The sequence below is a fragment of the Emiliania huxleyi genome, assembly GCF_000372725.1.
Source record: "Emiliania huxleyi CCMP1516 unplaced genomic scaffold EMIHUscaffold_65, whole genome shotgun sequence".
NCBI classification, from domain to species: Eukaryota; Haptophyta; order Isochrysidales; family Noelaerhabdaceae; genus Emiliania; species Emiliania huxleyi.
Window position 1 is genome coordinate 133,174 of NW_005197128.1, and position 23,951 is coordinate 157,124.

Sequence of the window (23,951 nt, forward strand, 5' to 3'; positions counted from 1 at the left end):
CGGTCACACCCCGTATGACCCCCCCCCCCCCCCCGCCCCGTCGTCTCGGGTCGGCGCTCCAGCCCCATATGTCTACAATCTAGGCGCAGGCCGAGGCCGCGCACACGCGCACCGCACCGCACGCCAACGCCGAAAAACTGTGTACGGTGTACCCGGGTACGTGAACGCACACACTAAGCCACAGCTCGCTGATCGAACGAATACAGGTCCGGGCTTCGGTTTCGCAACAGCTTCGTTTTCACAACACGGCCGCCTCGAGACGCCGCGCCGTCGTGCAATTCGTGCCCGAGCCGTCCACAAGGCCGCCGGCACATTTGCCAATGTGCCCGGAGCGCAGGGAGTCGATGGGTGCCGCAGTGCGAGCGAGCACTGCAGCTGCAGTGCTCGCTCGCACTGCGGCGCTGCGCCACGGCGGCGAAGCATGTCTGGACTTCAAGGACAGCGCTTCTCCGCTGCTCGAGGCTTGCGGCACGGTCCAGGCCGACCAAACGGAGCACCCGAGGCAGCTGGCGTGGCCTCACTCATGACCTGTGCTACCCGCCGGCGGGGCCAGCTAGCTGCGGTTTCACAACGCGCCTCATTTTTGGCACCCTCCTGCTAGCCGCGCATGAGTAGGGAGACCGTGTGTGGTGTCTTCGCGGCCTAGAGCACCCTCTTGGCAGTCTATATTCCGGATTTTAGCCCTCCTGTCGCATCTGGTGAGCCGTACCTCGTTGCTGTCTTTCCCCCTTCTCGACTGTCTGTGCTTGTTGCGTCTTGGGTCCGGAGTTGTGCGTTTATGTGAGCCGTACCATAGCGAGGACCAAACGTGTTTGTGAAACCAAAGCACGGACCTGTATACTCCGACACATCGAAAGTGGAGCGAAAACTCAGCCTTGAGTTCTCAGCGCCCTCACGGCCCGCCGATGGCAAACCCGACTCCCTCCATCCGTGTGGCGCCGCCCGATGGTGCCGGGAACCCTATTCCGGAGCGATTTCCCCTAGGGTTAGCGCCGAAAAAGCCGGGCCCCTTAGCTCCGGCTAGGGCTGCGGGGCCTCCGAAGCCGACCCGAGGAAGGGCCGACTTAAGGGTTAGTATAGCGGGCCGATAAGGCCGCCCACACCCGCGAGGATGGCTGTGTGTTTGCCTCCCCGACTCGGACGGCCGCCTCAGAGGGCGGGAGTGCTTCCTATCGCCCTCTCACCCGCGGGTGATGGCCGAGTCCACGGAGCCGCACGCTGCCTCTCCTTCGACGCAAGGCTCCGACTTCTATAGAGAAAACCCCATCTGCACCAGCGTTTTAAAGTGAGATCGTCAAGAGAAATCGATGCCCCGGGCTGGGCTTTGGGGTAGGCAGCCACCTTTTTGAAGGTGAGGCGTATCTGCCGACCTGTGAAGACGCTTTACTTGCGAGCAGTGCGTCGACCAGATGGCGCGAGGGCACCGCAACATGGCTAAGGAGGCAGGGAAGCTTCTGCTCCGAGACGGCCGCTCAGGACCGCAAAATGGTGTTCCTGAAGGTTGTGTTAGTCGGGCTGGCCAGTCCCCGGGGCCTGACGGTCCCATGTTTCCCTCAAGAGTACTTCTCCCCTACGCCACCCTTCCACTTTAGATGTGTCGGACCATGCGGGGCGCGCGCACTAAGACAGTGATGGTAGCTCACCTAACCCGTCGCACCAGGGCTCCAATTCCATCTCTCGCTCGCGGATCTCGATCCTACCGTGCCAGTACGGCGGTCTGGGCACGAAATTATTCCTCCCCCAGCGGTTCATGAAGATATAGAAGAAGAAACCGGTGTCGCCAGTGTGAACAGCGACTTTTGAGAGCTCACAGCTGCTGCCGAGCTCTGTGTCCCCTGAGCTCAGAGAGCCGCCCTCTGCGCGCGGGGCCTGGCGCACGCGATCCGGGCCATGCCGTTTAGCCGCCCCTTTGCCTGCCAGACGACCAGCGCCCGCTGCCAGCGCAGCTGGTGTGGTGTCTTGATTTGGGCCGCGTGCGGCGAGGCGGCTCGCGCCGCCCGACAAAGCTAAACCTGCCTGCCACACCGGCTTCTCTCGCCTCTCCAAGGGCGGCACCGCGTAGCACTGACTCACACACGCCCCTCCTCCGCGCGCGGGCGCGCGGCGCAGCCGCAGGCCGCTGCGGCGGTTCTGCTCCGCCCTTGCGCCGCGGCCTCATCGCCGCTGCCGCCGCCGACTCGGACAGAGGCACCACCGGCCACAAATACGTGCCTTCCAGGCCGTCGCGGCGGCGCCCCGAGTAGGTTCGGGTACGGGATGCTCACAACCCGCGCGATGGAGCGCGGGTCGGCCTTCAAAGGCGTCCGTAGGTGGCGGAGGACCGCGCTACTTTCGCCGATCATGCCGGTCGCGTCCAGGGTATCGGCACCGCCAAACGGACCTTACCGGCTCTCTTAACGGTCCACACACGACTCCCCGGCGCGTCCCCGAGCAGACGCGCGTGCCTGCGGCTCACACGCCGCGCGAGGGCGCGCGGCTCGGCCGTGGAAGGCGTCGGTAGGCAGCGGAGGACCGCGCTACTTTCGCCGATCATGCCGGTCGCATCCAAGGTATCGGCACCGTCAAACGGACCTTCCCGGCTCTCTTAACGGTCCACACACGACTCCCCGGCGCGTCCCCGAGCAGGCGCGCGTGCCTGCGGCTCACAACCCGCGCGAGAGCGCGCGGCTCGGCCTTCGAAGGCGTTGGGAGGCAGCGGCCGAGCCCGCCTTCACCGTGACGCCGTTCAAGTGCCTAAGGCGGTAGGCGGATCACCGCACTTCTCCCCGGCGAGATGAGGCCCTCCGCGCTAGAGGAGAGGCGGATCAGACTAGGAGGAGCGGCGGAGGCCATCGAGCTTCTCTCGAGTAGCCCTCGCGCGCGCGCAATCGCGTGGCGGCGGTAGACCGATTTTCGCCACCGAGACGAACACCGACTCAAAGGGTAGCCGTGACAACTTCGTGTGTATAGCGGCTGATACGCTTATTCATACCAATTCTTTGCACCTGCCGCTGCGGCGTGCCTCCGCCTCATCGCCCTCTCTGCGCTAGATCTGCTGACTAGCCCGAGAACGGGCAGAACGGGCCGTCCTCGCATACTCCGACACATCGAAAGTGGAGCGAAAACTCAGCCTTGAGTTCTCAGCGCCCTCACGGCCCGCCGATGGCAAACCCGACTCCCTCCATCCGTGTGGCGCCGCCCGATGGTGCCGGGAACCCTATTCCGGAGCGATTTCCCCTAGGGTTAGCGCCGAGAAAGCCGGGCCCCTTAGCTCCGGCTAGGGCTGCGGGGCCTCCGAAGCCGACCCGAGGAAGGGCCGACTTAAGGGTTAGTATAGCGGGCCGATAAGGCCGCCCACACCCGCGAGGATGGCTGTGTGTTTGCCTCCCCGACTCGGACGGCCGCCTCAGAGGGCGGGAGTGCTTCCTATCGCCCTCTCACCCGCGGGTGATGGCCGAGTCCACGGAGCCGCACGCTGCCTCTCCTTCGACGCAAGGCTCCGACTTCTATAGAGAAAACCCCATCTGCACCAGCGTTTTAAAGTGAGATCGTCAAGAGAAATCGATGCCCCGGGCTGGGCTTTGGGGTAGGCAGCCACCTTTTTGAAGGTGAGGCGTATCTGCCGACCTGTGAAGACGCTTTACTTGCGAGCAGTGCGTCGACCAGATGGCGCGAGGGCACCGCAACATGGCTAAGGAGGCAGGGAAGCTTCTGCTCCGAGACGGCCGCTCAGGACCGCAAAATGGTGTTCCTGAAGGTTGTGTTAGTCGGGCTGGCCAGTCCCCGGGGCCTGACGGTCCCATGTTTCCCTCAAGAGTACTTCTCCCCTACGCCACCCTTCCACTTTAGATGTGTCGGACCATACATGCACCCGCCCACTTTCGATGTCGCCATTACTCCCTCCTCCTCAATCGCCACCACCTCCGCCGCCGCCCTCGCCCCCGCCTCCATCGCCACCACCTCCGTCACCGCCGCCGCCCTCACCACCGCCGCCCTCGCCACCGCCGCCCTCGCCACCGCCGCCCTCGCCACCGCCGCCCTCGCCACCGCCACCCTCGCCGCCGCCACCCTCGCCACCGCCGCCCTCGCCACCGCCACCCTCGCCACCGCCACCGAGCCCGCCGCCGCCCTCGCCGCCGCCACCCTCGCCACCGCCACCCTCGCCTCCACCTCCCAGCCTGCCGCCGCCGAGCCCGCCGCCGCCGTCGCCCCCGCCTCCGAGCCCACCGCCACCCTCGCCACCGCCACCGAGCCCGCCGCCGCCCTCGCCGCCGCCACCCTCGCCGCCGCCACCCTCGCCACCACCTCCCAGCCCGCCGCCGCCGAGCCCGCCGCCGCCGTCGCCCCCGCCTCCGAGCCCACCGCCACCCTCGCCGCCACCACCCTCGCCGCCGCCTTCGCTGCCACCGCTAGCTTCGCCACCGCCGCCGGGCCTGTCCACAGCAATCGTAGCGAGCTGTACGGTCTTAGCATGCTGCGGGGTCGGTCTTTGCCTCTTCCTGATATACCGCAGGAGGAGGCGCTGCCAAGACAGCCCTACTGCCAATGACAGACTGGAAATGACAGTCTACTCCTCTGAGGTAACAGACCTGGCTCTCACAAGAAGGCCCGACAGCTTCGATGACGAGGGCGCCCTGCCTCAACGATGGATCCCAGCAGAAGCAATGGAGATGCAGGCGAGGGCGGCGGCGGAGGAGGCGGCGAGGGCGGCGGCGGAGGAGGAGGAGGCGGCGAGGGCGGCGGCGGAGGAGGCGGCGAGGGAGGCGGAGGAGGCGGCGGCGGCGGAGGCGGCGGCGAGGGCAGCGGAGGAGGAGGCGGCGAGGGCGGCGGAGGAGGCGGCGACGGTGGAGGCGGCGGCGACGGCGGCGGCGGAGGAGGCGGCGAGGGCGGCGGCGGCGGAGGAGGCGGCGAGGGCGGCGGAGGAGGTGGCGAGGGCGGCGGCGGTGGAGGAGGCGGCGAAGGCGGCGGAGGAGGTGGCGAGGGCGGCGGCGGCGGAGGAGGCGGCGGAGGCGGCGGAGGAGGCGGCAGTGGCGAGGGCGGCGGCGGCGGAGGAGGCGGCGAGGGCGGCGGAGGAGGCGGCGAGGGCGGCGGCGGAGGCGGCAGCGAGGGCGGCGGCGGAGGAGGAGGCGGCGAGGGAGGCGTCGGCTGCGACGCTTCAGGCAGCGATGCGACGCCAGCGGGCTCGGCGATCCGCAGCGGCGGCGTCGGAAGAGGTGCGAGGTAACTACCCGCATCTGATGAGATTGGCGGACCGGCACTGTCAGCTGTTCGAAAATGCGGCGGCGCTCGCAGCAGAAAACCGAAGCAGGCGCAGTCAGCAGGCAGGGGCAACCCCGCGCGAGGAGGAGAGGCTGCAATCTCCGGCGGTCGAGCAGGTCTACGCCCCAGTGGCCAGCGGTCGCACAACGCAAAGGTCAGGGCGCACATGGCAGCTCGTCTCGGCTGCTGTGCGCAGAGCGGAGCCGTCGATCCGAGGCCTGCTCGACGGTCGTTTCACTGGGGACCTCAGGGACCTCGCCGTAGGCCGGGCTGATGCCGCGGCGCGTGGACTGCGCTCCCTCCTTCGGCTTCGCTCAGATTTTGCCCTCCCGTCACTAGATGACGCCGTCGCAGCGATCGAGTCGGAGTTTGCCGCGAGCGGCACCGATGAGGATTGCGAGTGCTTGGACTACGTTCTTCATCAGCGGGCTGGGAGCTCGGGGTTGATTTTCGCTAATTCGCCTTTTCCACGCGATCATGACGCTTCTGGGCTTCGTGCCGACCGGATGACCGTGTCGGGGGAAGGCATGACCATCGACGACTTTTGTGAGCATCACCTCTCGCGTGCGGCGAGGCTCGGAAAGGCGCATGTTCTGGCTCTCCGCCTGTACACGACGGCCGCGTTCAAGTCGATCGTCAACCCGATGCGATGCGTCGATCTCTCCCACAGCTGGTCCGAGTCTCCGCACGCGCTGCCGGTGACGGTCTACTTTCTCACGGAGGCCATCAGTCGGTTGCGTTCGGTCGATCGCCAAGTCTCTGGCCCGCTTGACTTGTGGCGCGGCCTCGCCAACATGAGCCGCGCCCTCCCCGCCGACTTTGAACGACTCGGCGGCACCGAAAAGGCGCCGATGTCCACCACCACTTCGCTTGACGTCGCAGTGCGCTACTCCGCCTCGCGCAGTCCGTTGCTGCTGCGGCTGCGGACGCCCAACTTCATGCAGCGAGGCGCCAGCATTGCGTTCCTCTCAGCTTTCCCTGTCGAGGAGGAGGTGCTCTTCCCGCCCCTCACGTACATGCAGGTGCGTCGTATCGACGAGGTAGAGGTCGGACAGGTGAGGTGTGTGGTGATCGAGGTGGTGCCCGTCATCGGGGCGGCGTGAATATGGGCAATATACTTTACCTAGCACGTGGGGGAGAGGTGTGTGTCGGTGACGCTGGAGGCCTGGTCCGTCATGTGTGTACCTTCACAAACAAAAAGAATACACACAGCACTCTCACTCTCTCACGACACGGAATAGAATTTAGAGCCGTACGTCCGCGCTTCCCGTCCATCGCCACAGACCACAGAGATCGGGTCCTCCGCGCGCCGCGCTGCAGGCGGTCATGGGCGCATGCGGCTCATCGGCCAAGGCAGCGAAACCGGCTGATGTCAACGTGGCGATTGCTGTAGGCGCTGAGGGATTGAGCAAAGCCATCGCCACTGCGAGCCAAGCCACCGCTGATGTGAGCAAAACTGCGGGTGCATCCACCAGGTTCGTGATGGACACCGTGGTGAACAGCGTGGGGGAAAGCGTATGCTTCATGAAGAGTGCACTTCAGAACCCGACGAACAAGAACATCTCGTTGCTGGAAACCACTGCGAGTGCCGCACGCAAGATGGCGCAGAAGGAGGCGGGCTTCTACCGCACCATGGCCGAGAGCAATTTTGTCCACAGTCCGGACTGCGTACTTTCTATGTCCGTCGACGGTACAAAGCGCGTGCACCCAGCACTTGGTGTAATCCGCTTGGACTACAACTATCCAGCGGCTGTTGGAGATATCGCCCACTCTGGCTCGTTTACGTATGATGGCTCAGTCTGGCAAAATGACGAGCGAGGTGCAAAGGGCCTTTATCGCAGGGGTCAAGTACCTCGTGCAGGCGAAGAAGGTCTGCGCCATCACGGGCGACTGTGCGCTAGCCGCCCATAACATGTAGACTGGAGATTGGGAGTCGCTCGGCATCTGACGGAGGCGCAGCGGCTCCTGACTGCCGATAAAAGAGCAGCTCACCGATCTGTTGTTCGCGCACACGCCTGCACAGGTGGCTTCATGATGCACTTCCAAGAGTTTGCTTCCTTGCTCACCCGAGTCCCCGTGTTTCTCTCCTCGTTGTGCATCTTGCCTGCGATCAAGGCCGCTTACGGACCCAGCCAGCAAATCGCAATCTTCACGGCCAACAAGGCAACGCTGGAGCCAATGCGCGAACTGATCGAAAGAACGTGCGCTGTGCAAGTTGGAGAGGAGCGATTCGTCATTGTGGACTGCAAGGATGTGCCGGGGTTTGAGGCCGTTGAGCGAGGCGAGGCGGTGGATACACTGAAGGTTGAGCCAGGAATGGTCGAACTGGCGAAGCGCGTGGTCTCGAAGCACCCTGTCGTCGCTATTCTGATGGAGTGTACCGAGCTGCCACCGTACTCGGATGCCGTGCGCGCGGCCACTGGCTTGCCGGTGTGGGACGCGCTTAGCTGCTGCGACTTCTTTGTCGGCAGCATGAAGGACAACGACCGTTGTGGCATGGCCGATTGGCAGGAGGAGTGGGACAGGGAACAAGACTGGTACAAGTTTGGGCACGAGCTCAACACAGAAGAGCGTGGCAGGCTGGAATCGTATTTTTCGCAAGTCTTCTCGACTGTCGATCATAGAAGAGTAGCGAGCTCCAAAAATAGAAGAGTAGCATATAACGATTAACGATAACATGTGGCTAGCGGGGGGCGCCGGGCCGCACAGTCGAGAGAGATCCGGTGCGCAACGCTCGTGAGGCGTCCACCTGCAGGAGAAGCTGCGACACGAGCTGCTCGCGGTAGCTCTTCTCGTGGAGCAGGCCGTCCCGCCGCTGCAGCTGCGCCACGAGCACGCCATTACGGTGGTTGATCAGCCGGCTGAGCACGCCGGCCAGCTCTCGCAGCTCATCGAGGCTCATCTTTGACGCCGCGTCTGCAGTGAACTGGACGTGAGCCGCGAGGAGGCCCGCATCGCCGCCGTCGATCCCCGCGGCATCGACCGGTTCTGGGGCGGCGGCACCAGAGCTCGCGTTGTCGCGGGGCTCATGCACGGCGCGGCCGCCGCCGCCGCCCGCTTCCTCGAGGCCCGCCTTCGTCGCCGCTATATCGCCGCCATCCGAACTCGATCGCCGCGCCGTCTCAGCCTCGGCCGCCTCCTGCGCCATTGCCCGCGCCTCCTCCAGCGACGGCGCCGCTACGGCGGCGCCGCACCGGGGCGGAGGCTGCGCGGCCTCCGGCAACAATCCGCCATCCAGCAACCCGCCGCCGCCCGCCGCATGCAGGGCGGCGAGCGTCTCCCGCAGCAGCAGCTCCGTCCACCACCGTCGCGCGAGCACACCGCGCCACACCCGCTGAGCCACCACGGCCGCCGCCTCCTCGGCGGGGACCGCAACAGCTGGTCGCATATGCTGTTCGCAGGGGCGCAGCAAGCACTTAGGCGATGAAAGAGGTGCCTGCACAGCGGTGCAGCAGCGCTTGTTGAAAAAAAACTAATTTTTCTTTTTAGCGAGATTTTAGAGTGCGTGTTGCGAAGGTTTCTCTTTTCGAGGCGGCCGATCAGGCCCCGCCAGCTTCAAGCCCAATACATGCGCGGAGCTCGCGGAGCTCGCGTTCTGACTCCCGCAGTCAGGTCCGCCCTCGGCAGCCGATTCTCCGCGCACTGTCGGGGCTTTGCGAGCGGCGCGTCGCTCGGGAGAGCCTTGCCAGTCTCGTCTCCACGCTTTGAGCCGCTGGACGCAGACAAGAGTGGCAACTGGGGCAACAACCAGCGGGGTTTGGGGCACAACAACTACCTTGCAAAGATTCTGAACGCGAGGGTGTACGAGGCCGCGGACGAGACACCTCTGCAGCGCGCGCCGGCCCTCTCGGCCAAGACGCGCAACCACGTGCACCTCAAGCGCGAGGACCTGCAGCCGGTACGATCGTTCAAGATCCGCGGCGCGTACAACAAGGTCGCACAGCTGTCGCACGAGCAGCGCTCCTGCGGCATCGTCGCCTGCTCAGCGGGCAACCACGCGCAGGGCGTCGCATTCTCCGCCATCAAGCTCGGGATTGACGCGGTGATTGTGATGCCGACGGGAACGCCGTCGATCAAGGTGGACGGCGTGCGCAAGCTGGGCGGGCGGGTGGTGCTGCACGGCGACACGTACGACGAGGCGGCGGCCGAGGCGGCGCGCCTCGTCGAGGTCGAGGGACGGACGCTCATCCACCCATTCGACGACCCGCTCGTGATAGCCGGTCTGCTTGTTCGCCTCTGCTCTGCTCTGCTCTGCTCTCTCCTCTCCTCTCCTCTCTCTCCTCTCCTCTCCTCTCCTCTCCTCTCCTCTCCTCTCCTCTCCTCTCCTCTCCTCTCCTCTCCTCTCCTCTCCTCTCCTCTCCTCTCTCTCCTCTCCTCTCTCTCTCTCTCTCCTCTCTCTCTCCTCGCCTCCGCCTCGAGAGAGCTGCGCGGGCGTGCCAACGCAGTGTCGCCTCTGAAGAGGGCGTGCCAACGCAGTGGTGCCGTGTCGCCTCCGCCTCCGCCACCTCCGCCTCCGCCACCTCTATTTCCGCCGCCTCCTCCGCCCCCTCCCCCCGCCGCCTCCTCCGCCACGTCCACCTCTTCCTCCTCCGCCGCCACCTGAGATCGGGCAAGAGTGTCGAGTCTCGAGTCTCGCCCCTCCTAGGCCAGGGGACCATCGGGATGGAGATTCTCAAGCAGTGCACCGGCAAGCCCCTCCACGCCATCTTTGTCTGCTGCGGCGGCGGAGGCATGCTGGCTGGCGTTGCCGCCTATGTCAAGCGCGTGCGGCCGGGCGTGCTGGCGAGATTCGCCGAGATTCGCCGAGATTCGCCGAGATTCGCCGAGCGTGCGGCCGGGCGTGCGGCCGGGCGTGCTGGCGAGTCTGCAGAGGTGGCGGGACGCATCCCCTCCAGGTGATCGGGGTCGAGGCGGAGGACGCCGCCGGCATGACCGCCTCGCTGCGGTCGGGGCAGCTGCAGGAGCGCGTCAGCCGGTCTTACACCCGCATAGCACGGGCGACGGGGCACACACACGCTGACAGAGCGCCAGTCAGAAGGAGGACGCTGCTCCTCTTGCCGCCGGGAGGGAGGGAGGGGGGGGGGGGGGGTCTGAACCAGCCCACCGGTCGGGTCGGGCGGGGGAAGAAGAGGTTGTCCTTTGGGGTGTTGGCTTGACGGGGTCGTCACGCAGCCTAAAGCAGCCTAGAGCAGCCTAAAGCAGCCTAAAGCACCTTAAACCACCCAAACCAGGGGGAGAGGGGAAACCCCCCCTTCGAAAAAACCCAAAATTTTAAAAGGCCTTTTTCTTCCCCCCCCCCCCCCCCCCCCGGCGCAGGAGCTGGAGCACGTCGGCCTCTTCGCGGACGGCGCGTCGTCCCTAGACGCGACGCGGCGCCCAGATCTGTTGTGTGTTCCGAATGAACACGTGTTCAAACCCGCGCTCGCGAGGACACGCACTCCGCTGTACTCGGCCGCATCCCGCTGTGTTCAGCGTATTCGTAGCCCGTGTACTCACGCGGTGCTCCTCGGAGCGAGACCGCACTCCCGCCCCTGACCTCGGTGTGTCCCATGATGCAGGCGCCGCAGTCAAGCGCGTGGGCGAGGAGACGTTTCGCATCTGCAACCACCTCGTGAGATTCGCCGAGATTCGCCGAGATGAGCGGCGCGACCGTCCGCACCCCGCAACCGTCTGGTCGACGAGATGCGGACCGCGAGCCTAATCTCGGCGAATCTCGGCGAATCTCGGCGAATCTCGGCTAGGTTGACGAGATGCTGACCGTGAGCACCGACGAGATTTGCGCCGCCATCAAGGATGGCTTCATGGACACGCACTCGAATAGCCGAGATGAGCCGAGGAGAGCCGAGATTGGCCATCAAGGATGGCTCCATCGACACGCAGTCGACCGATCCAAACAGCGGGTGCGGCCCTCTCCCGTTCGCAGCTCCCTCCCTCCCTCTCAGGCACTCTCCCTCGCACAGGCGCTCTATCCTCGAGCCAGCCGGCGCCCTCGCCATCGCCGGCGTCAAGCAGTGGGCCGCGGCCGCAAACACGCGCGACCAGACCTACGTCGCGATCACCTCGGGCGCAAACATGAACTTTGACTCGCTGCGCTTCGTCTCGGAGCGCGCCGACGCGTCCGAGACGCTCCTGTCGGTCGTGATTCCCGAGCGGCCCGGCGAGACATAGCCGAGATCTAGCCGAGATACACTCGTACATGCACCCGAGATCTCGCCGAGACAAGTCGTGGCTCCCGAGAGGCCTGGCCCGATCTCCTCACTGCGCGCTCTCCCGCTGCTGCCCTCTCTCCTACCGCCACCCTCCCACTGCTGCTGCTGCTCTTTCAATACAGCCAGCTCTCTCCTCACCGGTGCTACCCTCTCATGACTGACTCCCTCCCACTGCTGCTGCCCTACCCTCCCTGCTGCTGCTGCCCTACCCTCCCTACCACCCTCGCTACCCACTCACTGCTGCCAGGCGCCTTCCGGCAGCTCATCGGCCGTCTCGAGCCACGCAACGTCACCGAGTTCTCTTACCGGCAAACCGAAGCCCCTCACTCAAACCCTCACCCCACCCCTCACCCCTGCACGCAGCTCAGTACTCACCCCGGCCCCCCACCCCACCCCTCACGGCGCCGGGGAGGCCCTCGACACCTTTAGTGCGTTGAGCCCCCGCTCCGCCCTCGGCCAGGCACGCGGGACCCTCCCCTACCCCACGGTACCCGAACCCACCCTCCCCTACCCCACGGTACCCGAACCCACCCTCACGCCGCCCTCGGCCAGGCACGCGGGGCCCGGCGCCGACGCGGCGCACATCTACATCTCTTTCCAGGCGGCCGGCGCCGAGGACAACGCGTCCGTGATCGCCGCGCTGCGCGCAGACGGGTGCGAGGCCTAGATGCGGACTCCAGATCCGCATCTCCCCGTATCTCCCCCTATCTCGAGGCCCAGATGCGGAGCACTAGATGCGGAGCGCGCGCCCGTGTGGTCCGGCGGGCTCTCGAGAGGAGGAGGCATCCGGCTGTCTCCGCCGTATGCGCGGCCCCTGGATTCAGGCGGTGCTCTGCCCGCACTGCCGCGAGTCCGCAACCCGCCCCGCCGGCGCGTCCCTGCGGTGTGCAGGTGCGAGACGCTCGACCTAACAGCGAACGAGCTTGCAAAGGACCACGCCCGCCACCTCGCGGGAGGGCGCGTCACGATCGAACACGAGCGGCTCTACCGCTTCGAGTTTCCGGAGCGGCCGGGCGCGCTCAGCCGCTTCCTCGACGCCCTCAACGGCGGCTGGAACGTCTCCCTCTTCCACTACAGAAACCACGGCGGCGACGTCGGCCGGGTGCTGGCCGCGCTGCAGGTGCCTGAGGCGGACTCCGACGCCTTTGACACCTTCCTTACCGAGCTCGAGTACCCCTACGTGCGCGAGTGCGGCAACGTCGCGTACAAGCGCTTCCTCCAGGCGAGCTAGCAGGCGGTGGGCTGCGCGCGCCGCGCAGGCACTCCTGTTCTACGCGCCACCGCCACCGCCCGCCGCCGCCCCGCGCGGCCTAACAACCCTCCCCGCGCGATGCATGCGCACCCCGCCTCCCGAGTCCCGTGGCCGCCGGCATGCATGTTATTCGAGTCTCATTTTTGCCATGTACTGAGACGACAGACGTATGAGATCTACAATATGAAATACGTACAGAGCTACGGGGTTTCCTGTCTCCTGTGTCCTGACACGAGAGAAACGCAAACGGGATTCAGCATTCACTTCCGCCCGCACGCATAGGATTACGTCACATAACGTGTGGTGCCGGCACCAACTTGATTCCCGGATCGGCGTCTCCCCCCCTCCCCCTGTGTGCCGCCACCCCCCTCCAATCCGACTGGTCAGACAGTTCTATCTGTTTTCTACCTGCATCGGAAAGAGGATTGTCCCCATCGTTGGCATGGGAAGAAGCTGCATCCCCTTCTCTTCAGGAGACTGGCTCTCGGCATTCCCATTCTCCATTGTGCAGATCATAAGCATCTGCATAAAGGTATTGCGACTGGTCGAGTAAGACGCAGATCCCCTCCTGTGCTTGTAGCCTATCGCCCTCTGCGGCAGCTGGTGCCACACATGCGGATACTCCTCCAGCAGCACGGGCTCTGTGTGGTTCTCGCTGGAGTAGAGGTTGGTGTTGCTGACGCCGACATTCGGCATTCCAATGGGGACGTTGCCTGGAATGTTGTTGTTCACCGCCTGGGATGTCCTCTGCACCGTCTGGCCCGCGAGGCCGACGAGGTTGCGAGCAACGAGAGCGTTGGCAGTCGCGAGGTCTGCAGCCTTGGTCGCGAGATCGGCAGCGTTGATAGCCTGTTGGGCGATGCTGGGGGCGATGCCTCCGTGTGCACCGAGTAAATCAGCACTGGCGTCCCCGCCATCAGCAAGGAGCGGTAGCAGCAGGACGAGGAGACCACGTATCGGATTGCCCATTCTTGCGACAGCGGTGAGCCGGGCGGGGAGCCGGCCGCCAACGACCGTCCGTCCCTTTTGTAGCTGCCGCTGTGACTAAAACACGTTGCGCACTTGAGCACGGACAGGGTCGATTCCGATAGGGTCCATTCCCTTGAGCACTTGAGCACTGGATAGGGTCGATTCCGCGTGGTACGGGACCCCTCGATCGTCTCGCCCACCCTCACTGGCTGGTGTGTTCATGGGGGGGGGGTCATAACAAACACGGTACGGGATCGAGGTGCACGCTGCCGAAGCAGTGTCGTCCCCCCTCTCCTCGACGGTGATGGCGGTGTGACCGATCGAGCTACAAGAGGAGCTTGTTCAGCAGGATCAGGGGTGGGCCGAGCAGTTCTCACTTCCTCAATGGGCGAGCTTAGGGTGCCCACAGGACCCAAAAGAAAATAGCTTTCCGACTCAAAAAGGGACGCACGACGTCGCCGCCGCCATCATCCTCGAGGAGTTCTTCGAGGGCGACTTCGCCTCCGCCGAGCTCATCGCGCCGCCGCCAGAGGAGAGACGAGGGGTGGGCCTCTTGTATGAGCTAGTCATGGCCTATGAGCAACGGCCCATGATCAAGTTGATAGGCGCGAGCGCACGCGCGATTGGTGCAGCCGCCGCCGCCGCCGTCGCACGCCGAGGTGCGCGCCGCGATGATGGCGAGGGCCGCGGCGCAGAGCGGCGGGACGAGCGGTGGCGCGAACGGGCAGGGGGGGAGGAGGCGGAAGAAGAAGAGATAGGTAAAGAGCGGCCGCATGAGCGCCGCGGTGCTCGTCGGTGCGGGCAGACAGTCTCGAGCTGTGACGCGACAGATACCCCTCGGTGCTGCTGAGCGGGTCCCCGACGCGTGCGCGTGGACGGAATTCGACCCGCGAGGAACCTCTCGAGCCGTTGGTAGCGCTCCACCTCCGACCGGACACGTCATCTAGCCCTGCGCTGAGGCTGCTGCGCACCAGCCATGACTCGAGAGATTTTTAGCAGCATGCATACCGCCAGGGTGCTCACCACGCAGATGCCAGAGACGCGCCGATCGCGGCTGCCTCGCTTGCACACGTGTCCACAGACCTCTCCGATTGACCACTCGGAGATCGGCAGGGCGCGAATTGTTTCGCATTTCGGTTCTTCCTCAGAGACAGAAGGCCCACTCGGCATGCTGCGAGGCAACGCCAACATGTGGCATAAAAGTGCACTCCCTGCCACAGAGAGTCACTCGGTGCAGCCGCGCAGCGGGCTCGTGGCATCACCCGATCCGTGTGGAGTGCACGAGGTGCTCGGCGACGGGTGCAGCCCTGATGCGAGCCGTGCTGGCATGCTCACGCTGTGCGCCAAAGGCTCGCCACCGCCAGGGTCACAAACCTGGTCCGCAACGCGATTGTGGCCCTGGTATGGTGGCTTCCTCGATGGCTTGTGACCACGGCGAGCGAACATGTAGCCAGCCCGACGCTGACTTGGCTCACGGGACCCACAAAGCAGCTATCGCGCAGCGCCCGTCGCTACACGCCAGTTCAGCTCGAGCGCTTTCCTCCAGATGTCCTTGGTCACCACTTTGAGGCGCGTCGGCAAAGTTCTCGAGCTTCGCTTCAGTGCCAACGTGTTGGAAAGGAGCGATCACACAATCGACGATCTCCTCGAGCACGCAGAGCGGGAGGTCGAGCAAGTTTGTGCAAGCAGAATAGTGTCGCTCAACACGCGCAGGTGTCCAGCGAAGCGAGCGAAGGCCGAAGCATGCCATCTTGAAGGGGCCGACCATGCTGGTGAAGAAGGGCACTCCAAGGGCGGACAAAGCGAACGCGGAACGGGATCAGCGTTGATGAGTTGTCCTTTTTACGGAAAGCAGACATGAGGACGTTCTTGCATTTTATATGAAGGCAATCACGGACCGACCAACAGTCCGTCCTTCTGATATATTCCCCTCAGAGGTTTCAATCTCGGAGATGCATCGAGGTTGTCAATCAGTCAATCTATCTATCTGTCAGAAGGATCATCAGTGACGAAACTGAAATCAATGGCCGCTTCTGTCCTCTCTGGTCCCATCCATTTCTTCACTTGCAGCCAGCACGATGTCGTCAACCGTTCGTGTCTTGGCCGTTGTGTTTGCAATCGCAATGCGTCGGTTGGAATCGTCATAAATCTCCAACTCCGAGATTTCGATGTTTTTCGTTTGCGGCGTCCAAAAATGCCCTTAAACGTCGCCCGACCGTGTTTCTGAGCGTCTTTTTGGGCTATTGCAGTGCGTAGCACTGCTAATAGCACTGCGATAGTATACCAATAGTATATCAGTAGAGAGAAGTAAGAAGAGAAAGAATGCTGATATTTAGAAGAATTCAAAGGCAGAGTTACTTTTACGTTTACGTTTCGACAGGCGGACATCTTGGACGTTCCGAAATCTTACTGCGGCCGATAAAACACAGGGCGTGAACTTCACGGGTCGAACCTGACATGCGTCGCACTCGACAGCTACAGCAATATGGCGGAAGCGCGGAGCCACAAAGCAGAACAAGCGCAGTCAACACACACCGGAGAACGCGACCGAATTGACGATGACAACGTAAGAGCAGCGGTTGAGGGCCGCGCGCTACTCTCGGACATGTTGCGCTGCGCTACTCTTTCTATGCTTGCACTGGCGTCGCAAGCGTCTCGTCGACATGTTTCACCTCCTCTGGGAGCTCCCCACAATCACAGCCGGCGAGCCACACGGACTCCACGCCGTGCATGGGGCAGATGTCGATGCGCTCAAGCAGAGCTTCAACTGGGCAGCCTCGTATCCCTCGACTGATACGCAATACTCAGCGCATACCGCGGCACAAGTGGTGCTCAACAGAGCCGCTACTCAGCGCGCTACCCGCTCTTCTCGGAGTAACGGACACAGGTACAGGTCCCCGATGCCAGGGCTTGCCCGGCACAGCAGAGGCAGGGCTGCGAACGGATGTTGAAGCAGACATGTATCGTTGCGGCTCACAGAGGCGGTGCTGCGAACGGAGGTGAGACTGCGGCCCAAGGTGAGAGTGCGGCAGCCAAAGGAGCGGCTCTGCGAGGCGAAACAAACGGGGCAGACATGTCTCGTTGCGGGGCTGAGAACAGAGGCGGAGCTGCGGCACACAGAGGTGAAGCCGCGGCAGCCGAAGGCGCGGCTGCGTGACGCACCTTGGATCTTGAGGACGGTGCGTTGTTGGTACCGAGCAGCAGGGCGAGGGAAGCATCTAGCATGCCGTCGCCTCGCCCGCTGACGACCGGGTTTGCCTCGGACTGTGCTTGTTTCTGTCCGTTTAGGGTCTTTGTGTGGGTCTTCGTGCACCGGGTTGGTGTGCACGGTCCGTGCGGAGAGCCTGTCCGCTGTCGTCATTGTTGTTCCGTGTCTTAGTGTAGCAGAAGTTCGGTCGCACTTTCACGCCGAGGGGCTAGCGAGCCCCATCCCGCTCGTAATTCCGTAAAATCGCGCGAAAAGCGCCCTAATCGAGCTGGAGAGCGGCCCCCAGCCGCATGGGAGCGTGCCCCAGCTAGCAGGAGGCGTTAGACGTACTTTTCGGAAGGACTTTCGGCGACGTCCGTTCCCTTGGACACGTCGACATCTCGACAAATGGCACCGACGCAGCTCAGCATTGTGCTGGAGCGCCTGCTCAACGAACTCGGAATAGCCAACCTCAGTATGTTCGAGGCTGTGCTCATGCACGATACAGGCGCGGTGCTCGACGCGATCCGAAGCACCGCTGCAGCCGCAGAGGCTGGTGCGGCGGTTTATGCCAGCTCGGCCACGAGCAATGTTGTTGTGTGCCGAAGCAGCACTGCTACCGCTGGCGCAATCTCTGTTCAGCACGAGGGCAGCATCTCCCGCACTCTCGTCAGCACAGACGCGCAAACCACACTAAAGGCCTCGGACATCCATGCAGCCGCGAGTAGTGCGACTGCTGAGATGCTGCTCCGGCAGGAGTTGGAAGAGAAGTTGCGGTCACAGACCAAGGAGCTCGCTTCTGAGCAGCGCTCTGCGAACGCTATGAAGAAGGCGCTCGCATCGGCGCGGGATGAGCTTGCTGCGGCACAAGAGCTGAGGCGCTCCGACTGCGACAACCTGAGGACAGCGACATCAAAGCGGCTGAGCGGATGGCCGACCAGGCAAATCATGCAGCTCGAGCTGAGTGTGAGTGGCGTATCGGCGAGATGCGGGCCAAGATGCAGGCCGAGCTGCGCGAGCAGCTCGACGCGCTGCAGATTTCGATGGAGGCAGAGGCGAGGCGCGCTGATGCCGCAGAGGCAGAGAGGTCAAGGCTGTACGACAAGATGGAGGGGATTATGCGCACGCGTGAGGGGTTGATAGACGCACTCGCAGAGGCGCAGCGCAAGCGCGAACAAGTGATTGTTAAGAGATATACGTAGCGTTACAGTCGTACGGTCGTCGACCCTCCCACCGTGTGGGCCGCCCGGACCCCGGAGAGCGCTGCGCGTGCAGACAGCCGACAGCGCTGCGCGAGCATTGGAGAGGCCAGCCCCCGGCTTCTCAGCATGTCGCGAGCGCTGAGTCTCTGCCTGCCTGGTAGCTGGGTGCGGTGGGGGACTCCCTGGTGGCTTTTGGTTACAAATTTACGGATTTACGGATTTACGGATCGACCCCCCTCCCTCCCCGTCCCGCGACCCGGCCGTGAGACGCCGATCCGGGAATCAAGTTGGTGCCGGGTGTGTGGAGGCTAGAACGAGGCAGTGTGATGAGATGGTCGGGAGCTCAACCACGGGTCCCCGCGGACGGCAGTTGCCTCTACTACTACTTGCGCCGTTTAAGGAGCTTTAGCGCGCCATAAACTCTGTGTCTAGGCTCTAGTTGTCCGTGCCCAGAAGTGTCACCCCCTCCGCCAGTGCGTCCGGAAAGTCCTCGGCGTAGTGGCGCACGAGGTCAGCGGCGGTGAGCTCGTCGCCCCACATGCCAATCGCCTACACAAGCGACTCCGCCTGTGACTTATGCCCGCCGAGAGTCCGCGGGGTGTGGGCCCCGCCCGGTTGCCTTTGCACGCTCGCAAGTCACGCGGGTCGGGAACGAACCGACTGCGGCGGAGAGCCGCTCGTCCACATCGTACGTGACGCGGCCGAGGAGGCTGGCCGCGTGCGGCGGCACCGCGGCGCGAACCGCAGCGTCCAGCTGGGCGAGAGTCACGGCGATCGACGGCACGAAGACCGTGCGGTCGAAGCCGAGCGTCGCGTCGACCGCCATGGCGCTCGCCTCGTGCATCGTCAGCAGAGCGTCGACGGCGGGGCGGTGGCCGACGACTGCGTGGCCCACGCCAGGGCCGATCGGGCTGCTCGTGTCGACGCCCGCGAGCGTCTCGCGAACCACCGCCGAGTACACACTCGTCGTCGCTGCGTTGGGCGCGCCGGCGCGGCACACTACCGAAGGGAGCCGGCAGCCTCGGCCGTCGACAAAGCCGCGGCGCGAGTAGTCGGCGAGCAGAAGCTCCGCGCACGCCTTGGTCATGCCGTAGGTAGTGTGCGGCGTCGCCCGCGTCGCGTCGCTCACCGCGTCGTCCTGGGTCACCCAGTCGGTTGGCGCGCCAGAGCCGAGCGTCGCTCCGGCGGAAGTCATCACAAAACGCGGCCGAGGCGCGCCGCAGCGCCGCGCCGCCTCGAGCATGTGAAGGGTGCCATGCAAGTTGACGTTGACGCACAGGTCAAAGTCGGCCTCGCCCTGTCCCGACATCACGGCGCCCAGGTGAAACACGGAGAGCGGTCCGTCGCCACGGCCGACGAGAGAGCGGCAAAACTCAGCGTCCGACACGTCACCGACTGCGATTTCGGCCCGCTGCTCGAGCTCTTCGAAGAGCAGCCGCGGCGGCGATGCGACATCGGCAAGCACCAGCTCGCCGATCGGAGCGGAGCCCTCCACGCCGGTAGCCGTGTGCGTGCAGAGTGTGCCTCGGCGCAGCAGCGACCGAGCTAGCATCTGACCGAGGAAGCCACAGCCTCCCGTGATGACGACTCGTGCTGGAGCCGAGGCCATCTGACTCAGCCTCGAGCGGCGCTGCTGGTGGCCCGCGTGGGTTGACCCGCGGCAGCTAGGCCGCCTGGGCGCGGGGGGGGGCGGTCCGGTGCTTCAACCGAAGGCGAGAGCTCGCTCGCGAACCCAAAAGAATTTTGCGAAAAACTGACAAAACAAAACTGGGCGTCGCAGAACGAGGCAGAGGAGAGCGACGCGACAGAGGAAGAAGCGACAAGGGAGAGCACGACGAGAAGGGGGCGACCGCGAGGTGGCACGAAGGTTGCAGCGAGAATCGGCGAGAGACTGCGAAGAGAGATAGGAATTGCCGGAAGAGGCGGACGCCCAAGGGTGGGCGACGGCTAGCGCACCACACCCCTCTCCTTAAAATCCCTGTGTGGTGGCGGCGTGCCGTCCTCCCCTCCCTCCCTCGGGTTGTCTGTTTTTTCTTTCTTTCTTGAGCACTTGAGCACTGGATAGGGTCGATTCCGCATGGTACGGGACCCCTCGATCGTCTCGCCCTCCCTCACTGGTGTGTTCATCGGGGGGGGTCATAACAAACACGGTACAGGATCGAGGTGCACGCTGCCGAAGCAGTGTCGTCCCCCCTCTCCCCGACGGCGATGGCGGTGTGACCGATCGAGCTACAAGAGGAGCTTGTTCAGCAGGATCAGGAGGGTGGCCAGATGCACTACCTCACTGGGCATGAGACCACCGTACGACGCATCCATCACCGTCTCGGATTTGTGTGGAATCGAACCACTCCGGGATGGGGCAGCCCCATCGAGTTGTGTTTTCCTCGCCTGCAAGAGACAGCGGGTGGGACTGGTTAATTGTCAGAATTCCTGTTGTGCAAGAGGGGAGGGGGCTCTGACGGAGTGTGTGGCGGGAGAGGGCAGGGAATGGGCGCAGGGGAGGGGGGGGGGGGGGGGGGCTTTCTTGCTTTTTACCTTAATTAACTACTCGCGCTCCGGCGCGTGGGTCGAGACCACGCCCGGCAGCCCCAGCCAGGCCCCGCGCGCTGGCCGCGACCGCGACCGCGGCGGCCTCACTCGAGCCCGAACTGCCTATCAGACGTGCCGGAGCCGTCCGACTGTAGCGACTAGCACACCTCTGTCGTCAAGAGTCCCAGAAACCCGAGGAGTCACACAGTCCACGCCTGTGTGATGCACGCCCTGTGAGCGGGGCGGGGTGCGCACTGTGCCTCTGTGTTCGTGCGTCGCCCATCTCTCCTGGAGACGACTGACTGCGCTTTATTCTGCGTGTGTTTGGGTTTCTATGGACTATGCGATTTGGATTTTGGATTTTCTCTGCACTTTATTTATTTATTACCTTAATTAGACCCTGTCCTCCTCCCTGGAGCCCGTTGAACTTACTCCGGAATCCGGCCTGTCTGTGCTCGAATCCGCACCAACACCGTGAACAATTGCCGGGCTCACCAACGTGCTCGTGTCAACATTGCGACCAGCTGCCCGTGCAACAGATGTGAGGTCGATCGTCTCGCCGTTCGTGAACTTGTCGGCCATCGGAGCGCAATCCAAATCGATAGGACGTCCGGTCGAGCCCGGCCCACCCTTGCGCTTGGCACGGTAGACGACCATGTCATCGCTGCGGTTGTCGCGCCTAAATTTAGTCGCCCAACTTTAGTCGCCCCAGGAAACCGTTGCCACGCCTAAAGTGGCGGAAATTCCAAGCTCCATTTTCTGAAGGCGAAATTCTAAGGGTGGCAAACTGCTGTCCCCTTACTCCCCCTCCCCCCGACCCCTCCGTCGGGCGGCTCCGAATTAAAAAGCCCGGCACACTCCGACCTCTCCCCTCCAGTAGCACCTAATTAGCACCTACCTTTCTTAACACCTCTAGGCTTGTATTTTAAGGATTCTTAACACCTCTCTTTCCTAACTAACCCATTCTTAATTGTGTACGAGTTGCCAACCAAGAGACAAAACACCGGACCCATACACTGCCCACAACGGCGCAGCCGTACGATGACGACCTTCGACCTCGCACTTCGTGACTCATACAGAATAGTATCACAGGAAATGGGCGCCATCTTTGTTTGCGCAACGGGCTTCTACTTCCACGCCGGAGCATAAGTTAGGCCGTGGCTCACAAACTTTTGCTTGGCACAAGCCTACTTTGCCTCTGCACTCTCAGTCGCGGACGGATAGTAAGCGCGCTTTTTCCTGGGTCATCGCCTGCCGTGTGTCTCGGCGGACGACGTTGTGGATCTCGGACGAGCACATGTGCACATCGTGCTTCCGGCAAAGAAATTGCCAAAGTTCCTTCCCTCGCAACAGGTGCCTGCGGCGACCCATCTGCCCAGTCAGCCTAAGCGAGGCGACAATCTTTCCCACGGCCATCCTGTCGTACCCCCGCTTGAAAGGGCCGCACCTAGAGCAGCATCTTTCGACGACCTGAAACACAAGGCACGTGAAGGAGTTACACAGCTCGCTCTTTTCTTCCTCCCAGGGCCGCTTTGCTGCCTTCCCGCCCGAAGTGTACTTGACGCCCGAAGGCGCCGTAACGCCCTCGCAATCCGACACGAGGTCCGCATCTCTCCCGGCCTGCTCCGCCTCAGCCTCGCGCGCGTGTGCAAGCTGCGCGTCTCCTGCAACCTGCGCAACCACCACTGGAGCGCGCGTTGCTGCCTCCGAGGAAGGAAGCTGTAGGGACGCAACCCCAGCGAGGGTCATAAGCGACTGAGACGAAACCGAACAGTCAGCAGCCGTAGTGTTGGGTAGGAACATACGGCCAATATCCGGCTCTTGAACCGCGGGAGAACGCCGCGCGGCCGCGGTGATCATCGTTCGTCCCCTCAAATGGTCCCTCCGTACTCACACGCGGCTCGCACGCGTAGAGTAGGGGTTCACGGCGCGATCGTGTCCTGAGTAACCTGGGCAACCATTCAGGGCGACGAGTATGTATGATTACTGCAGGTGCAGCGGTCGCGGGTCAGTCGCGGTCCGCGCGGTCCGCGGGATCGGTTTACTTTCACGCGCTCGGGGGTATGATAGCACGACCATGAATTCTTACTCATGATATCAACAGACCCATCATTACATCACAAATATATGCGCAAATCATGCTTTTCTCCATAGAGCCGGGGTTTTCTAGATGATAAACGCACAACCCCGGGCCCGAAATCGCAGAGAGAGAGTCACGCAACACGCACCTTTTGTGATTTTTGGGTCAAAATCGTCCCGATTTCATAATGTTCGTTCGTACGTGCATCCGCGGCGCCCAGCGCGGTGCCAGCGGCTCCCATACCTCTAAGAGGCCACCCACCTCCGTATAGACCCTTATATCCGCGGTTTACGCCCAATAGAGGCAGCTGCAAGAGGGCCCGGACGGGCACTGCGGCACACACTGCTCGCTGCTCGGCCATGCGGTAGCGTCTGGTGATGCCGCCCCTGCGCGGGCGGGGGCGTCTCGCTCGGCAGCAACTGCGCCGCGCAGCGCAGGTTCGAGGGTCGCGGTGGGTGGGTGCACTGGAAGACGTAGCGGTCGAGAAAGCGCTCAGCGACCGCTACGTCTCGAGGATGGAGCCGTCGCGCGGACCCGACCGGCCGACCGGTAGTAGCAGCAGGCGCCGGAGGGCGCGGGAGGCAGCGGCGACACCTCGGGCCAGAAGCGCGAGCCCTAGGCTGGTGAGGGGGCCCGCTCATGCGTAAACGGCTCTGGGACTTAGCTAAATCGCGCATCGAAATCGGGACGATTTTGCCAGGGCACCGTCACAAGGTGGGGTCCAGGGAAGGCGAGCAAAAACCTTATCGCGCGCGCTAGACGCCGACTCGGAGGCTGCACCGGTCAGGCGCGCAGCCGGAGAGAGAGGGAGGCGCTCAATCGCCGCACGCGGCGAGCGCCTCCATCATCTCCGCCTCATGCGCACCCTCCACCCCCGCGCCCGCGCCTGTAGCGTCCGTGCGCGCGAGGATGGCCTCGCCGGGTGGTGCGGCCGCAGCAGCTATGGCAGCGACCGCAACAGAGGCAGCAGCAGCGGCAGAAGCGCGGCAGCGGTAGCCGTAGCCGCCGTCGCCGTCGCGCGGTCGCTCAGCATCTTGAACGAATGCCCATGATGAGCAGCGAGGCGAGGGACAAGGGGTATCTCCTCGCTGCCGATCGTCGGCCCGATAAACTGCAGCATGAACATCTCCAATATAACACGAGCGTAGCGGGAAGAAAGTGGTAGCTCACACCTCGCTGTCGATGTCCTGGCGCTCTTCGGTTCGTTCTGATCTGATCCATCCGCGTCTTCCGCCGCGAGCTCGGCGAGCTCTTCGAGCTCGTCTGCCCACCGCTCCAGCGCCGC

The 23,951-nt window shown here is 63.8% G+C and overlaps 5 protein-coding genes across 5 annotated transcripts; 3 read left to right on the forward strand and 2 right to left on the reverse strand.

Annotated features, from left to right (window-relative positions):
- Window positions 1-3,789: 3,789 nt before the first annotated feature.
- Window positions 3,790-4,452, reverse strand: EMIHUDRAFT_105062 (hypothetical protein; the record flags this gene model as incomplete). The annotated part of the gene is made up of 1 exon (XM_005762995.1): window positions 3,790-4,452. The coding sequence occupies one exon, from the start codon at window positions 4,450-4,452 to the stop codon at window positions 3,790-3,792; it is 663 nt and encodes a 220-aa protein (XP_005763052.1).
- Window positions 4,453-6,564: 2,112 nt separating this feature from the next.
- Window positions 6,565-8,146, forward strand: EMIHUDRAFT_215355 (hypothetical protein; the record flags this gene model as incomplete). The annotated part of the gene is made up of 4 exons (XM_005762996.1): window positions 6,565-7,022; window positions 7,066-7,130; window positions 7,262-7,839; window positions 7,994-8,146. The coding sequence occupies 4 exons, from the start codon at window positions 6,565-6,567 to the stop codon at window positions 8,144-8,146; spliced, it is 1,254 nt and encodes a 417-aa protein (XP_005763053.1).
- Window positions 8,147-8,806: 660 nt separating this feature from the next.
- EMIHUDRAFT_465191 (putative threonine/serine dehydratase) lies at window positions 8,807-12,902 on the forward strand (the record flags this gene model as incomplete). The annotated part of the gene is made up of 10 exons (XM_005762997.1): window positions 8,807-9,458; window positions 9,884-10,002; window positions 10,134-10,205; window positions 10,555-10,627; window positions 10,797-10,849; window positions 11,098-11,138; window positions 11,199-11,373; window positions 11,695-11,735; window positions 12,000-12,101; window positions 12,339-12,902. 10 exons carry the CDS (start codon window positions 8,807-8,809, stop codon window positions 12,676-12,678), a joined length of 1,668 nt encoding a protein of 555 aa, XP_005763054.1. The 3' UTR covers window positions 12,679-12,902.
- Window positions 12,903-17,263: 4,361 nt separating this feature from the next.
- Window positions 17,264-18,057, forward strand: EMIHUDRAFT_215361 (hypothetical protein; the record flags this gene model as incomplete). Its single annotated transcript, XM_005762998.1, has 2 exons — window positions 17,264-17,821; window positions 17,893-18,057. The coding sequence occupies 2 exons, from the start codon at window positions 17,264-17,266 to the stop codon at window positions 18,055-18,057; spliced, it is 723 nt and encodes a 240-aa protein (XP_005763055.1).
- Window positions 18,058-18,492: 435 nt separating this feature from the next.
- Window positions 18,493-19,666, reverse strand: EMIHUDRAFT_215362 (hypothetical protein; the record flags this gene model as incomplete). Its single annotated transcript, XM_005762999.1, has 2 exons — window positions 18,493-18,606; window positions 18,698-19,666. The coding sequence occupies 2 exons, from the start codon at window positions 19,664-19,666 to the stop codon at window positions 18,493-18,495; spliced, it is 1,083 nt and encodes a 360-aa protein (XP_005763056.1).
- Between the last annotated feature and the right edge of the window lie 4,285 nt (window positions 19,667-23,951).